The sequence below is a fragment of the Botryllus schlosseri genome, chromosome 9 (genome assembly GCF_051294905.1).
Source record: "Botryllus schlosseri isolate E-star chromosome 9, Bs_hap1, whole genome shotgun sequence".
NCBI lineage: Eukaryota > Metazoa > Chordata > Ascidiacea > Stolidobranchia > Styelidae > Botryllus > Botryllus schlosseri.
This window is the reverse complement of record NC_137244.1, coordinates 13,106,797-13,122,576: the sequence shown is the minus strand read 5'-3', so window position 1 is coordinate 13,122,576 and position 15,780 is coordinate 13,106,797. Positions and strand designations below refer to the sequence as shown.

The window sequence follows — 15,780 nt, the reverse complement described above, 5'->3', positions numbered from 1 at the left end:
CTTGATCCCAACACTGGTATTGAACTGATAATAATTGCTAATAAACCAATGATGATGATGGCGTTGTTTTTAGTTTGAATTTGTAATTGTGAATTTCATTCCAAGGCATTTTATTTTTCGGTGTGGATCAGGAAGACATTGTGTATTTGAAAACTGCATTGTCCTACAAGTGTTGCCATGTCTGCCATTTTCTTTCGCCAATCAAGGTATCGTTCAATCCAATATTTCTAGGCGCGCGATGGTTAGTAGATCGAATTCGCGCGTGGCGTTAGTCGCCGGTGCGACAGTAACTTAAATTTGGGGATTTTGAAAAGAGGGTGGTTCGAGCCCCTAACCCTTGATACCCCACTGTCTTGATCTATCTAAGACATCTTTGCGCTGCCACGAGGATGATTACTCTTGCCGTCATGAAAATTTACTAACAAGTTGCTGCAATATTGATAAATAAAGTACAGAATTAAGAAATTCTCAAAGAGCCATATGTTATACCCAAAAAAGCCATATATGGCTCGCGAGCCATAGGTTCCCGACCACTGGTATATTCATATTGAAATGAACCCGAATATTTTCGGCTGACACTCGTCAGGGGTAATCGTCAGCAACTAGTAGAGAATTTGAAAGAACATTGTATATCAACAATCGTATCACAAAATATGACGTCACCAGCGTGAAACTTCGTGAATGAGAGAGCGTTCAATGTAATATTTTTAGGTGGTACACGAACTCCTTTTGTTGACAGTTTTGGTTGGTGTAGTTTGATGAAAGTCGACTCCAAGGCACACAAATGGAATTGTGAGCGGCCTCGCCCAACGATTCAAAATCGGTCGTCTCGATAATTATTCGCAGAAATCGATGCATCACGCTCAGTGAAAAGCTCACCCCTTAACTCATCCGCTTAAGATTGATGCTGATCGATCAAAGGCCATTAATTCTGCCATCGGCAAACATCTGTTAGATAATCCGATTCGTGCGAGTAATTATCGAGACGACCGATTCCATTTGTGTGCCTTGGAGACGACTTTTATCAAAATACACCAACCAAAACTATGTCAACAAAAGGAGTTCTTGTACCACCTAAAATTAGTACATTGAACGCTCTCCCATTCACGAAATTTCATGCTGGTGACGTCATATTTTGTGATACGATTGTTGATATACAATGTTCTTTCCAATTCTCTACTAGTTGCTGACGATTACCCCTGACGATTGTCAGGCTATGCTTCAACACATAAAGTGAGATGTTTACAGCCTAGATCTCTATTGGAGAGTTTATACTGATCAAAAGACTTCGAGCACCATAGAGCTTTCCTCATAACTTACGGAATGCTGCTAGATAACTCTTGGCAAAACCTGGTTAAACTATTCCCAATGAGAGACATGGTCTGTGAACGAGAATAGACAAATATATTTTAGATTAATCGACGACATAATCAGGAATTAACGGCCATCGGAGGCAGATATAAACCGTGATCCACTTTCTGCGGACCCCAATACGGTGGGGCCGCGGGCTGGTTCCATACGTTCGCGTAAGTACTCAAATTGCGCGCCCTTTGAACCGAGCCGATGGACGGAGTGATTCGTCGCCTGACGGGAAGCTTCACTTTTATGTCCGTTCTGGGCAAATTGTTTTCTGGAATCGTGTCGTTCAGCTTGTAAATGCTCACGGGCTCACGACCTGAGTGGAAATTGAACGTGTTGATTGATTAAAGTGAACATTGATGATATGGCGGACGATCTTCACACCTGCGTATGTTGGGAGGCCGAGCCGGCCGCGTTTTTCTTCTTTTTTCAGCTCGGCGCGCTGAGCGAATCTATCGACCAAGCTGTTGATGTTTTTGGTTCTGACGTTTTTCAAGTCCTGTCGAATGTGGGCTCTGGCGTCCTGTGGATGCGAATTAAGGTGAGGTTGAACTATTGTAAAAGAATGAGATGGATGTATTGCATTATTCTGTATATGTATGGTGAGATGCTACTCTATTTCTGGATCGATTGTTATGTTTGATATCTGTGTCTTATAATCACTGAGCCGCAAATCTTTCCCCAGAAGAATTGGTGAATATAGAAAACCTACGCGATAGACAATTGTCATGATATATTTATGTATAAATGAATCTATACAAATGATATCGATGCGTCATAATTTCGACGACGTTACCAAAATCTCGTCGATTTATTCACAAATAGCCTCTAGCAGCAATACGTGTAGTTTGATTCATTCTGTTCGATCTGCTATTGCGTAACTATCTTCAGTGAGTATAAATTCATCAAATATGTTGGAAAAGGGGCTGAACGGATGGGTGGAAAACTTTTCTACCACATTCGAGAGTGTAAGCATTCCACCATACTTGTGGAAAACACAAATCAACATCATATTGACGAAATCCTTGGATGATTTACAATGTTCATCAACACCAAAAATCATATATGATTTATGACTAAGATGGATCACAAGTCAAATTGCAAACCATTAGCAGTTGCCTTTCTGGCTGGTATTTGACTTCGTGGTCGATAAAATCCTTTTCGTGGATGGCTTGTTCCAACGGCTTGAAAAACGTCCGATTCCTCATCTTTTTGTAGCGATTCATCTCATTCGGCGTCTGGCGCATGCGATGCGGCTTGTAAAATCTTTTGTCTGGCGCTTTTCTTTCGAATAAGTTGACCTTCTTCGCTTTGACCTGCTTGAAAGTAATGAAGAACAGGTTCGAAAGTCGGTATATTGCTGATAAATGATAAGTCGATCAAATCGCTTGACTACTGTGTACAAATGATTAAACAGATGCATGTAACATTTGAAATGTAAGATGAATTGAAGAAATATTTGAATTAAAGTCTTTGATTAAAACATTTCTTTGTTGCTTTGTTTTTGCAAGCTTTTGTAAATCTCATTCATTCTGCTTAAAAGGATACATCAATATATCAATTTGATCGGAATGGTGCTACATTGGTAGTTCGTTTGATGAAATCCGCAACGAAAGATTGGCGTGACTCGCGATAAAATCGCATACGTGTATTTCGTTCAATATAACTTTTATTCTACTTCTGTTGACATTATGAAGCAAATATCTTCGGAATTAACTGATTATGCGCGAACTATAGTGTGTTAGCTTAGAACAGCAGTCTCATTTTTACGAAGCCGTAGCCAGTGCTGCTAGTGCTGGTATAGTATATCTATAGTGCGATTACAATGAGCAATATGGTCGTTTACCTTGCCCAGCTGACGAATTGCTTGTATTTGTTTGACTTGTTCCGGATCTCGCTGAGCTGTTTTTCCGTAAACAGAAAAATTGGATTTGCGAGATTCCCTGCAAAAACGCGTTGTCATTAAACAGGAAATGTTGTTGGCTAAGTAGAATAAAGTTGTTGTTGTTGTTGTTTGTGATATCCATGGTGTTTGTCGACTACAATGGTCAATTACACCAGGCCGATATTACGGTACTTATATCTGATTCCGTATTTACCGACTTGTAGCACGGCCCACTTCTAGGCTTTTGTAATGACACCGCTTACGCGGATGAGATTGCGAGGAGGAGCCTAAATAAACCTCCAACACTTAGGTATATGAGTTCTGATAGAATAAAGTTGTATACATTATAGGGTGGATCTTCGGACCCCTTGGTAGTCCGTGGACTAAAGTTTTGAGCTGTCCATTTATGGCCAATGCTTACCCTATGCAATAATAAACTATATCAAATGAAGTACTATCGCCGGACAAGGCTTGCATATAGCAATTGAACATTCAATGAAAAAGCGGAGATTATTGTAATTGTTCTAGTACAGTGGTTCCCAACCGGGGAGGAATTCCCCCCTTGGGGGGAATTTTGCAATTTTTAGGGAGGAATTCCACTTCACAATTGGATTTCCTAAATTGTTCATGTCCGAACTGTCATGTAGTCAACCAGTTATATCCGAACGTATGCTCCTTATGTTTTTTTTGTTTTCTGAAAGTATGTTCGAATGCTATTTGAAATCTCTTTTTCACATACAACCCCCCCCCCCCATTTTTTAAAATTAGTTCAGATGTGCTGCAGTTCGCAAGATAATTTTGTAGGCCAGCGACGGCCTCTCAATCAAATATATCCTAAGCGAGCAATGTCGTGCCGTATCTATCACAACAAGGCCTCTAGTGAAAGTATTTATCTTATATTTTCAAGTCAACATTTTCAGACAGTGACAAAATATTCCAACGTCATCGATTCAAGTCAAAGAGGTCTCTAGCCTTGCTTTATTTTTAGTGAACAGCTACCCGACCGAAAAAAGACATGGTAAACTTGGTGCAATGTGGCCGGAACGTAATGGGTGTCCTAAATTTCAATGAGCTCCAGCAGGGAATATTTATCAAGGCTGTAACCAAATCACGAGGCTCCGAGTCACAAGTCAATCTCACTTTCATAGTTTTTACTCGAGTCAAGTCGAGTCATTTTCAATTCACCATTCATTGAGTCAAGTCCGAGTCCAAGTCACCGAGCAGAGAGTCGAGTCCGAGTCACTGTATTATTTCTCGAGTACGAGTCCAAGTCACACTCAAGTCAACACTGTTTGGTGATATTGAATGATTTGGATTTATGATATACTAATTAATTTTCCTCACTTTGAGCAGTTTCTTGTCGCATAGTCAAATACCAGGATCAATAGACGAAATTCCAATAGGGTGGTCACTTTACTGTTCTTCGAAATTACAATGAAATGTCGGTCTTGGCCGTCTTATAGTCTCAAATCATATGGCTTGGTTCGAGTCATGAACAATGACTCTAGTCCAAGTCGAGTCAATACCCAGATTGTCTCGAGTCGAGTCGAGACGCTTCCGTATTTTGAGAAAATGACTCGAGTCAAGTCGAGTCATCAGAAAATAGTGACTCGAGTCAAACTCTAGTCTGGTCAACCCTCCTATATGTGAAAGTACCAATATTATTGGCCAAATGCATACGCAAACCTGAGAAAAAAATCGCGAGACCAGTAAATTTATGCATAGTGATTTTTCACAACAGTTATATTAGCGATTGGTGAATGGTAAGCCGAAAACACAAATGGAAGTGTGGGGGTCTGTTGAGTCAAGCCTTCCAGAATTTGTTTGATTGGGACCAAGACCATTGTTTTTGGAGGTCTACAAAGTGTTATTACAGCACTGCTAGAAACAAACACTAGGTACCGCCCGTCTTATTCTCTCAGTCAACAGGTGTTTGCGCGGTAAAAATGACCTTTTTTAATCATCGGGCAGATTTATCATAAGGGGGGAATTTTGGCTTAAATTTCGGCCAAGGGAGGCACGAGATGAAAAAGGTTGGGAACCACTGTTCTAGTATAATTGGAAATCGCTTCATACCTGCCGATAGTTCTGGAATTCATCGGGACCGCGTCATCTTCCTCCTCGTCGATAGTTTCCAAAAGATGAAGGGCGTTGATATCTGTATTGCAACCTTTCTCGGTTTGCGCTGTCGCGGCACTTCTCCGCGTCGATCGACCAGTTTGTTGCGTTTGCACCCGGCTTTCTTAGATTTATCACGAAGGAGGCTTAGGCAATTGTTATTATCCAATCGCAGTTACGGTTACCTGCGTATGTTCTGTTGCTAAGAATTGACATGGAGCTTTCCGTTCGCATTGAAGATGCGTCGTCGTCCATGTACTTTTGAGCAACAGTTTCCTGAAATGTTATTCACTTTTGGTAACATTTATTCACCAGTTTTATTGCTCTTCGGTTAGAGGGTAATGAATCCCATTACAATCAGGATGAAAGTGTATGTGTTCGTACAATACAATAAGGAATAGAATGTAGAATGTGTACGGAGCAGTAGAGTAGAGGCCACTCGCACATTTCTAAATATACGATATGCTATGGGTTTATATCCCAAAATACCATTTAAAATCATAATAGCCAAGAATTAAATCATTCATACATTCTTCCGCCCTATACCTAAACGTCATCACACAGTTGTCGGGAAGTCAAAAAGCGCATCACTGTCGCTTGCAGAAATTCCGGAGACCATAGTATAGTTTCTGGGGACTAATCCCTATTGATAAGGGTTTTGAATTCATCCATTCTTGGTTATTGGTTTTGAAGACTTCGTGAAGCTTCCATGCTCGCCGCCTCATAATCAGTGATCACTGCCGGAATTGTGTTAAATGCAAAAGTAGGTCAGTAAGTAAGTACTTTTACTTTGTCTATGCTTGTACTACTTATTCAAACGGTTGGACAACCAGAAAATGTCCAGATTATTCAAATTATGGGAATTATAATTAATAAAACTCAATTCGCGAAAACATGGCAATTGGTATAAATTCAGTTCATATCAAATCATAGTTCATTATCATAACCATGAGAAATGTAAATGTCAGTACAGCAAGCTTTGCTCGTTTCGCACTATGCATGTCCCATGTAGCATTTTCAGGAAAACTAGAAATTGGATTAGAATTTAATTATGGCATAGACAAATTTTATAAATTAGATTAGAATTAGATTACCAGCATTTCGTTCTAATCAGTCTATCAGACAGCTACAATTTACTAGTTGTCCAAGTCTTTCCATATCGACACACTTTACCTGCATGTTTTCCAGCTTTGACCCGTAGGGGTTAGTTTCTCGCAGTTGGTTTGGTTTATCCGGGTTCAGAATGTCGTAGCTCTTCGGCTCCACGTGCTTCCATTCCGATCTGGCTTGAACGATCGCTCGCTGAAACTACAACAGTACTCAGGAAGTCAGACTCAATTATTGTTTAAAACGCTTTAATACGATCCCTACATCCGCTGTTTTTCTTTGTTCATTCTTCGGTTTGTCGGAATACCGGGCTACCGTCGGGTCTGCGGTTTTTGCTCTTGGTTCCGGAACTTTGGACTTCTCAAGGAGACTGCGCAACGCCCGATTTTTCCTTTCCAAAGATTCTTTCAGAATATCGTTTCTGGTCGGGCCCTTAGGACCTCGATCTACGGTAGGAGCGCCTATCAAAATCAGAACATTAATAGATTAAACGTGGCAAGGAAATAACAAATCATCACACGCGTACTCTTTAGTTTCGCCCGGGTTGATTTGGACGGATGTCTGTCCCGTCGGCTTGACTTGTGAGCCACTAGATTTTCCTGAGGCGGGGGTCTGAAATCGGAGTGGTAAGCGGTTTCGAACAGCTTTGGCGGTTCGAGCTGAAAGAATCGATACTTTTAAATGTGCAAATACGAATGATTTGTGACGGTCAGAATATTCTCACCCTGATTAACTGGGTATGTCGCGGGTGTCTGGCGACGAGATCAACGCTTGCGTCGTACTGCAAAGTGCTTTGAGCTGGTTGCGGTGATCTGTAACAAGTGGTGTGAAGGGCAACATGAAATGGGAGATGATGCTACCAATATGCGGACCATTTAGAGTGATTATATCAGCTGATTATATCAGCAAAACGTAGCCAATATTTTAAATTATACTTCTAGGTTTTCGGCTGACTCTAGTAAGTAAATGCGTTGAGCTGAATTAAAAATATAGAAAGATTGTCGTCGCTGGAAGGTAGTAATAATGACACGTATAGGTTATATAACCTGGCTCATGAGTGACGCATGACAACCAGCGGTTCGATTAGCAGCAACAGGTTGAATCTTGAATGCGAAACCAACAGAACAACAACGTATCATCTCGCCGGACATATCCGTAGTATGTCACATAAGCCATTTATTTGTCACTATATACGTCACATGCAGTCAAATTTATATTTTGCGCAAAACTTTGGGAGGTGGGCCACGGCTATAAAAAGGTTAGAAACTGCTGATTTAGATAGTGTATTCCGTAATCGGGATACAGGGGTGATGGCGAATATTAACACATCTTTAGTAGGTCATGCACTGGCTTCATTTTCCAGTGTCTAATATTGTTTAATATGTAACTCATTGCGAAAAATTAAGCTACTATTGTAAATTATCTAACTGTCTGTTGACGATGTGGTTCAAAACAAAGACAGGTGTAGTTATTGATGTGTGTTATGCATATGTAATACTAGTTATTGCAGGTCAGCATTGTGATCGTATCTTCCAAGTCCAACAGTGTTTGTTATCAGACAATTGGAAGCTTCCAGAAGGGGTGCATTTATAATGTCTTTTAAATTACCAACCGAAGAAGTCAGTTTGAGAGGATTTAAGTGGATGGGTCAGCTATATCCATTTTCAATTGAATACTGAGATTTGGAGGCGGAGCAGAGAGATTGTAATAAGGAATATTATACATCATAGCTCGATTGTGATACGGTAGTGTAAATCGACACATATGATTCATAAGACGCAAAAGGCATCTGACAGCTCCGAACATGATTATGTTCGATAAACTCGATTCGAGTCTACATAATAATGCGACATTGGATAGCCTAATTAGAGCGGACGGATCTGAACTGATTACTCACCAGCTCTAACGGTAAAAACTATTTTGTGGTACATGGTAATTTGTAGATGCGGTTTCTGTCAGAAAATCTCGGTCATCTGTACTTACCGCTTCACGGCATCATCTCCAACTAGATAGTTATATTGTCCAACTGCTTCCTTACTGAGTTTCGCCATATTTGTTTACACAAAAGACAACTCACACGTGGCAGGACAGGTCAACTCGCATCAAAACCTGAGATTATTCGCAAAACCGATGTTTCCTTATATTTACAAAACTCCTCGGTACATGACCGGCATACTCCCATACGATGTAGATAAGTCAGATACAAGACAACCTCGCTATAACGTGAGGTCGTCGCTAGCGGTAACACGTCTCACAAAGGGTGTTAACAGAAGCATTCGATAAACCATAACAGAATGAGATAATCAATCTCCCATTGTGTTATAAATGTTAACGATACAAAGCGGCAGGGTAACAAAAGGCTAAATACCCTCGGCGTATGCGAGGGAGCAACAAACAATACTCAGGATCTAATGGTTGTAATCAGTTTGCCACGACCATCGGCCGATTATTAAATAGCATCTCCCGCGAAGAAAGTCAACAATTCTCAAGTGTGTTTCAGTAAATGTTGCTCGATTGAAGGTTATTTTCATTGCTCGCACAACTTCAGCTACGTCACAGATTTGCTTAGTCAACGTTCGGTTCAAGTTGTTGAGAGGTTTAAGCACAGTGAAGCGATTAGTAAGCACTTCACGCCAGTTAGTTGGTCTTCGTCGGCCTATATTGATCATATGGGATTCGCCACATTCGTTCGTATTCCGCAGAGAAACGTAACTCCACTTTAAAGTCCTTACATGATTTTAACAACGCCCTCCCTCCTATTTGTTGTACCTTGCCTATTCATACACTTCAACAATAGCCTTATTGTGAGAGACTGTAAGACGACGCCGTATGCGTAGTTTATGGAAAGGATAAATCCAATATCTCGCAAGCTAACATAAGTATAATAGTTCGTCCGGAGAGGCAATACCTATCTTGTTGTAGAATCGGGATAATTCGACATGAGTGCAATAGGAATATTCGGCGATTACAAGTATAAATACAGCAACGGGCCGAAACAGCCACCATCGCTGGAAACGGTATGGGTGTCAAAACCTTATAACCCCGTTGATGAAAGGAGTACGGCACCAGTGCCGAGACATAAACCGGTGTTATCTGACAAGCCCGTGAGCGAACTGCCACCAGAATGGGTGAGTTAAATAGGAATATATAGTATACATATCCAGAGTGTTCGCTGTTCATGTACGCCGTACAGTGAAAATTATAAGTGCAGCTCATTGACATAATTTAATTTCAGTTAAGAGATATACAAGATATCTATGGCGATGACTCAGACCACATTATGCCACGATGCTGAAGTACATGCTGACGTTTTAAACGTCACCAAATCTATCAACTGGAGCAACCAAATGCGATAATAGTCCTATAAAATCAATATTGTCTGTGGTTTTGCCAACATATTCGACGAAGACTTCCAAGGGAATATAAGCTTACGCCTGCACGCGGTCTAGGCCAGACCGGACAATGTATTCGTCGTCTGACTATTGCTACATCGATTTTGAGCAGAGAGTAGAACAGGTAGGGGAGATGTGGTACCGATGGATCACTGGGAGCGAAAATACTTTGAAAATTCTCTATGATAATTCCATGATTGCACTCCGTGAACTTGTCTACAATTGCATGCTGGCAAAATCTTTCCTCACATACAAAAAAATTCGACGTGCGCGAGCAATAGGGTCTCTCACAGATGATTTTTGTTTTAGGGGGTGTAAACTAAATTTAGATCGACATATACATTTTTCTTTGTAACCTTCAACACGAACAAACCAGCAATCATTTTTATTGTGAAGTGTAGGGCTTGTATCAGGCTATATAATGGCACCTATTATTTTTTTCAGTTCTTTCCTTGAGTGGAATTTTTTTCGATTTATGTATAAAATTCGTAGGGTGGGGACCGATGATACAATAGCCAAATCAAGCAAAATAATCGAGCATACTAATCACGAAACAAATGAAACATGCCTTCGTATAGAAAATCTTTATGTAATAATTGCATATGATGTTTTATCGCTATAACGAGGTATTTGGAAGTCACACTGTCGATTTTCAGGCAATATGTATGTACCCGCAAATTTATAAGTCCGAGCCTAAATCGAAACGTGATTTTATGACAACATTTGAATTAATATTTATTCTATTTTTTGACAGTTGTGACCTAACATTCTTCTTTGGCTTGCTGTGGCTTAGATTATAATACTGAGAAAGAAAAGTAGTCACATTTGAGTTTTTTAGGGTATATGTGTCATAGGTCCCCGGGTCGTGTGTCGTTGGACCCACCGGGTGGGGACCGATGACACGTTCGAGCAACAAATTTTGAACGTCCATTAATATTTTTTGAGAAGACGGATATTCATGTATATGTGCACGATAGGTAGAGCTTGTATCAAAGTGCTGAGCCAGCAAAAGATCTGCTGTTTTTGGCTGAACATTTCAGGGTCAGCGATCATTTTCCGATTTTTGATCCATCGGTACCATATCTCCCCTACTTGCTACAGATATCCCCCCACCCCCATAAACAAGTTATACAGCAGTAGCCAACACCCCAATCGTACGGACTTGATTTCTATGATACAATAAACACATTAGATCAAGATGGATCCCGTACACCTGCTAGATTCCTTACATTAGACAACGATGTATTCTTTATATTATAATTATGATTGATTGGTGTGATAAACCTCATTTGCTGACAATACCATGTGTATTTCGTTCTTGATGTTGTGTGGTTGCGGGTCAAAATCACAGTAGAGACTCACTAATTATTCACAAACGGAAAGGTGATTATTTGGAGCAAACTTTTGTAACAAAGCAAATAAAGTTTTTGAGATTGGCAATGTGCATGTTCGTTTAATGTTCATTTGATTATGCTTCTAGTGACATGCATAGAGTGGTCCGAAGGTGAAATGCAAAGAATTTCAACCAAAGATGTTATAATGACGTGCAAAATGTAACGTATAGTAAAAGGTTCACAGTGCAGAACCTACCAACGTTCGTTTGTGAACGTGAACCTCTAAATTTGAGGTTCAGAAACAGAACGCGAACGTGAACCTCGCGTTCACACCATCCCTAGGGGTGACTTCTTGGGATGGTGCGAACGTGAGGTTCACGTTCGCGTTCTGTGTGTGAACCTCGGAAATTTAGAGGTTCACGTTCACAAACGAACCTGGGTAGGTTCTGCACTGTGAACCTTTTTCATATATTACAATTTTCACGTCATTATATCATCTTTGGTTGAAATTTATAGCATTTCAACTGCGGGTTACTCTATGCATGGCGATGGTAGCATAAAAAATCAACACTAAACGAGCATGCACCTTGACAATCACAAAAATTTATCCAGCTTTGTTACAAAACTTTGCTCGAAATATCCAGCCTTCTGTTTGTGAATATTGAGTGACTCTCTGCTGTGAGCTTGACCCGCACTCACACAACATCAAGAGCGAAATACGCTACATGTAGGTAGTCAGCGAATGATGCTTATTCAACCAATAAATGAAATTGATATCGCGTTGTCTGATGTAAAAAAAAATTCATTTGTTTGTTGTGGTGTTGGCGACTGCTGTATAACTTGTTGATAACCCAAAAAAATCAATATCTTTCGTCGCTTAGCCAGCAATTTCGACGAGGACTTGGAAGGGAATATAACCTTACGGCTGAACGGTCTACAGGCCAGACCGAACAATGTATTGGGCGTCTGATTGTTGCTACGTTGATATTGAGCAGAGTGTAAAACGGGTTTTACCCCATTACATCATTTGATTGCTCGAGTTGATACATTTGGCAACATTTAAAAATTCAGTATATGTACTTCAGCATTGTGGCTCGAGTCGTCGCTAGGTATCTTGTACATTAATATATATCACTTCACAGAAATATGGGGTTGGAATTAGCAATATGACATCACGTGACGTCATGGGGTTCACGTTCGCGTTCACACCGAACCTTTCAAATAGGTTCGCGTTCGCACGAACCTGAACCTTGCAGAGGTTCACACCATCCCTAGTGACTTTACCGTCATTTCATCTTGAACGATAGTGGATATGAGGATGTATGTTTTGTCGTGGTTCAATCAAAATTCTGACGTTGTATTCCAACCGTATCATGATTCGACTATAGGCCTTGCCGAAAATGGTACTGTGCAATAGGGTTGCATTCAAAACGAGGCGTTGGAAAACGCACCAAAATTTATTATCAATATAACACGAAAGTATTTTTTTTCAAAGCAGGTATTATTTGTCAAAAATTGTTTAAATATTTTCGAAAGACCATTTAGCGTGAGATTGAGGCTACTTGCGCTAGAGATAGCTGGTATGTAAGGATATGTAATCCTCGACGCACTCTTTCCATATCGGCAATCACAGCACGACAATTACAAAAAGCCCAGAACGAGAGCGCTGGTCTGTCCTATAAGTCGGCAGATCGGGAGCCATGATAAAAATTGATGAGGAATATCGGCCTGTTGTAAAATGAACAATGTAGTCGAAATACCATGGATACCAAACAAAATCAAAAACAAAATATACATACTTGCAACAAATTCGCCAGTGTAATCGTTGGCGCTGAATATCAATTATTAATATAATAATTATTGATATATAGTCGTGGAAATGAATTGTTTAACTTTGAAAATCGCTGCGGTCTGCATTGAAATGGGAGAGTCATAGCATTACTGCTGCTATTTCAGTAATTTACTATGGGTAATAATCCAACCATTCGTTTTTTATTGCAAGTTGTAATCAATTTGATATATCTTGCGAATAGCGGTTTTTCGCTATACCGAATATTGTCGTTATTACTTCTACCTTGACCTTGAAATACAGCTTCATTGACTATGACTACTTTAGCCACCCGTAGGTTCAACCTATAAAGGCCTCTATGCTAAGTCGGATAGAAAATAGGCGTATTAACTGGGCAAAAAGGAAGTGCTGGATTGGACTATGGGTGTTGATACGGTTCCAGAACTTTTTCACTCACGTTGTTAGACCTTTGAAAGGGATCATTTCGCCAGACCGTGCATTTCGTTGTTGCTATAATGGTTACCTTCACCATTTATTTAGTTACCGCCTCATCAAAGGTCACTAAGAGATATCAACAGAAGAAATGAGGAGAAACATACGTATCCATCCTACAGGATTACGAGATGTGAGGATTGGTCCACCCTTCGAGAAATGCTTCCTTCCACCGGGAGGCCTGTGAAGGTCCCTGCCGAAAATTGGGGCACGTCAATGACCGATCCACCGGTATTAGTACCCGATCATCCAACGAGACACCCGACAATAGATAGTGCAATGTCGAAGTGAGTGCGAATCTTCGTTCATATTGACCAGATACCTTCTCCACGATGCAGGCTTCATATACTTAATTCAAATGACAATAATCTACCCTTGTCCACTTTGCTATAGACATGATGGCTTAAGATGAAGGCAGCTGTAATAATGTATTATGGTAGGCAAGTTAACGCATGTATTATATGCGACTAGCGGTAGAAGTAGTCTTGATCGAAATCTTATCCTTTGCAAAGAACTATATAAGGAAATCTACTCAATGCGCGCTCCAGTAACAGAACATCTAATAAATTTTTCGAGACGTAGGCTACTATACACCCAAGTCGGGTGACCCGAGGCTACACATCCACATGAACGATTTGACGTATGGCCTACACTCGTACAGCCGTGCACAGCGAAACAAAAAATGGTAGCCTTCTCATGGACTCATGCTCTCAAATTTGGATTATGACATCATCCACATGCCATCATTCTTTGAATGAAACAATAACCATGTACGTCATTATAAGGATATACTGGGTTGTCGTTACACGTTTCGGATACATGGTGCTATTAATAATGTTTATTATCTCCGTAGGCCACGTTTCACGCCTATGAAAATGAACTAAATCACTAGGCTAACAATAGCAAGCAAGGAAAGTCGTAAACGTGGGCTATACGGCTGTATGACGTGCTTAAGGTTAACTGTTGGCGCAAAAGATAACAATCCTGAATTTATTATATTTCTAAGCTATTTGGCTATTGCAGCGATTACAATCTGCGTCCACGCTCAATATAACAAGTTCTACAAATTGCCAGAAGAATACATTCTTTCCACACATTATGATTTCACTTACTGCTCCTCGTGATTGTGAAATTAGCGTCAAGTGTCGTACTTACCGGCTCGGAAAAGCCTCCAGAGGTGTTGAAATATTAGTGCTTGTTCAGTAGCCTATTATTCGAGGCGGAATGTCAAGGCCTTCTAGGCCTTCACAAAACGGTACACACGACCCAGTCAGTTCACTGGCTTTCACATACTGTCCAACGGAAAATGTGCCTGAATAATCTCCAGCTGTTCGAGATAGATAGCTAAGTAGGTGTATATGAAAGAGCAGATCATACTTTTCACTGTAAACAGATAAGGTCATAGTTATTATTTCTGGTTAGTTAAACCATGGCCTACTAAAGACATGGTTAAACCAACCGAAAATCATTGGCGATGTAGTTATTTCATGTTCTAATTTTGCAGGTACGTGGATGACATGAATTGGAAACATCGACAGTTTAAAATGTACTAATATTTTTCAATATTCTCTGTATTTATTGCACAACGAGGAGCTTGACGAGATACTGCCCGTCTTACCTAGAGAGCAAATTATAAATATATAGATGTAAATATATTATTGGTAGACTATACAAATATATGGTGTTTTGGTGCTTAATAAACTACATGCTGTATTCATGAGCAGACCGAATGAACCCTGCTGTACTTTATTCCTCTTGCAATTTCGACTAATTTCTAAATATATCTAATTATATATATAGGCGTAAGGATATGCAGCGAGCCCAGATAAGCTACGTAGGACAAGACGAGATGGTTCTCGATGCATGCACAGAAGCATTATTAGAGCGTTCATGGATGGTACTTATAATAAGTATTAGGACGTCATGCTTTAAATCAGGGGTCACCAACGAGATGCCCGCGGGCGACTAGTCGCCCGCGAGAAACATATGAGTCGCCCGCGGTCGCAGTAGCAACTATATTTAAGTGAGAGATTTGAAAGTCGAAGCGGAGAAGGGTTCCATATGAATAGCAGTTGAACATGGGTCAGTCGACTCTACTGAACGCAGTTTTCGATCGGGGCGTTGCTCGTCTTCGCCTACGCCAGTGGTTCCCAACCTTTTTCATCTCGTGCCTCCCTTGGCCGAAATTTAAGCCAAAATTTCCCCCTTATGATAAATCTGCCCGATGATTAAAAAAGGTCATTTTTACCGCGCAAACACCTGTTGACTGAGAGAATAAGACGGGCGGTACCTAGTGTTTGTTTC

The 15,780-nt window shown here is 40.4% G+C and overlaps 2 protein-coding genes across 3 annotated transcripts; one reads left to right on the top strand and one right to left on the bottom strand.

The window, feature by feature from the left end:
• Positions 1-1,385: 1,385 nt before the first annotated feature.
• On the bottom strand, positions 1,386-8,668 carry LOC145446445 (uncharacterized). 2 transcript variants are annotated; one of them, XM_080324740.1, is made up of 11 exons: positions 8,453-8,668; positions 7,194-7,281; positions 6,996-7,128; positions 6,734-6,930; positions 6,536-6,670; positions 5,548-5,638; positions 5,321-5,486; positions 3,206-3,302; positions 2,466-2,678; positions 1,744-1,882; positions 1,386-1,675 (listed from the first exon to the last, which is right to left on the bottom strand). In XM_080324740.1, exons 1-11 carry the CDS (start codon positions 8,518-8,520, stop codon positions 1,431-1,433), a joined length of 1,572 nt encoding a protein of 523 aa, XP_080180866.1. In that variant the 5' UTR covers positions 8,521-8,668; the 3' UTR covers positions 1,386-1,430. The 2 variants fall into 2 exon arrangements, with proteins under 2 accessions (XP_080180866.1, XP_080180867.1); XM_080324741.1 differs by having other exon boundaries at positions 2,466-2,675; positions 8,453-8,667.
• Positions 8,669-9,311: 643 nt separating this feature from the next.
• Positions 9,312-15,210, top strand: LOC145446446 (uncharacterized). Its single transcript, XM_080324742.1, has 3 exons — positions 9,312-9,597; positions 13,525-13,763; positions 14,981-15,210. The coding sequence occupies exons 1-3, from the start codon at positions 9,409-9,411 to the stop codon at positions 15,027-15,029; spliced, it is 477 nt and encodes a 158-aa protein (XP_080180868.1). The 5' UTR covers positions 9,312-9,408; the 3' UTR covers positions 15,030-15,210.
• The last annotated feature ends 570 nt before the right edge of the window (positions 15,211-15,780 follow it).

Coding starts and splice junctions, on each gene's coding strand:
- LOC145446445 (XM_080324740.1), bottom strand. CDS start 8,520: ATGGCGAAACTCAGTAAGGAAGCAGTTGGACAATATAACTATCTAGTT. Junction 1,883..2,465: donor CAGAAAGGCAACTGCTAATG/GTTTGCAATTTG, acceptor TCGCATCCACAG/GACGCCAGAGCCCACATTCG. Junction 1,676..1,743: donor CGGCCTCCCAACATACGCAG/GTGTGAAGATCG, acceptor ATTTCCACTCAG/GTCGTGAGCCCGTGAGCATT.
- LOC145446446 (XM_080324742.1), top strand. CDS start 9,409: ATGAGTGCAATAGGAATATTCGGCGATTACAAGTATAAATACAGCAAC. Junction 9,598..13,524: donor GCGAACTGCCACCAGAATGG/GTGAGTTAAATA, acceptor CCATTTATTTAG/TTACCGCCTCATCAAAGGTC. Junction 13,764..14,980: donor ATAGATAGTGCAATGTCGAA/GTGAGTGCGAAT, acceptor CTAATTTTGCAG/GTACGTGGATGACATGAATT.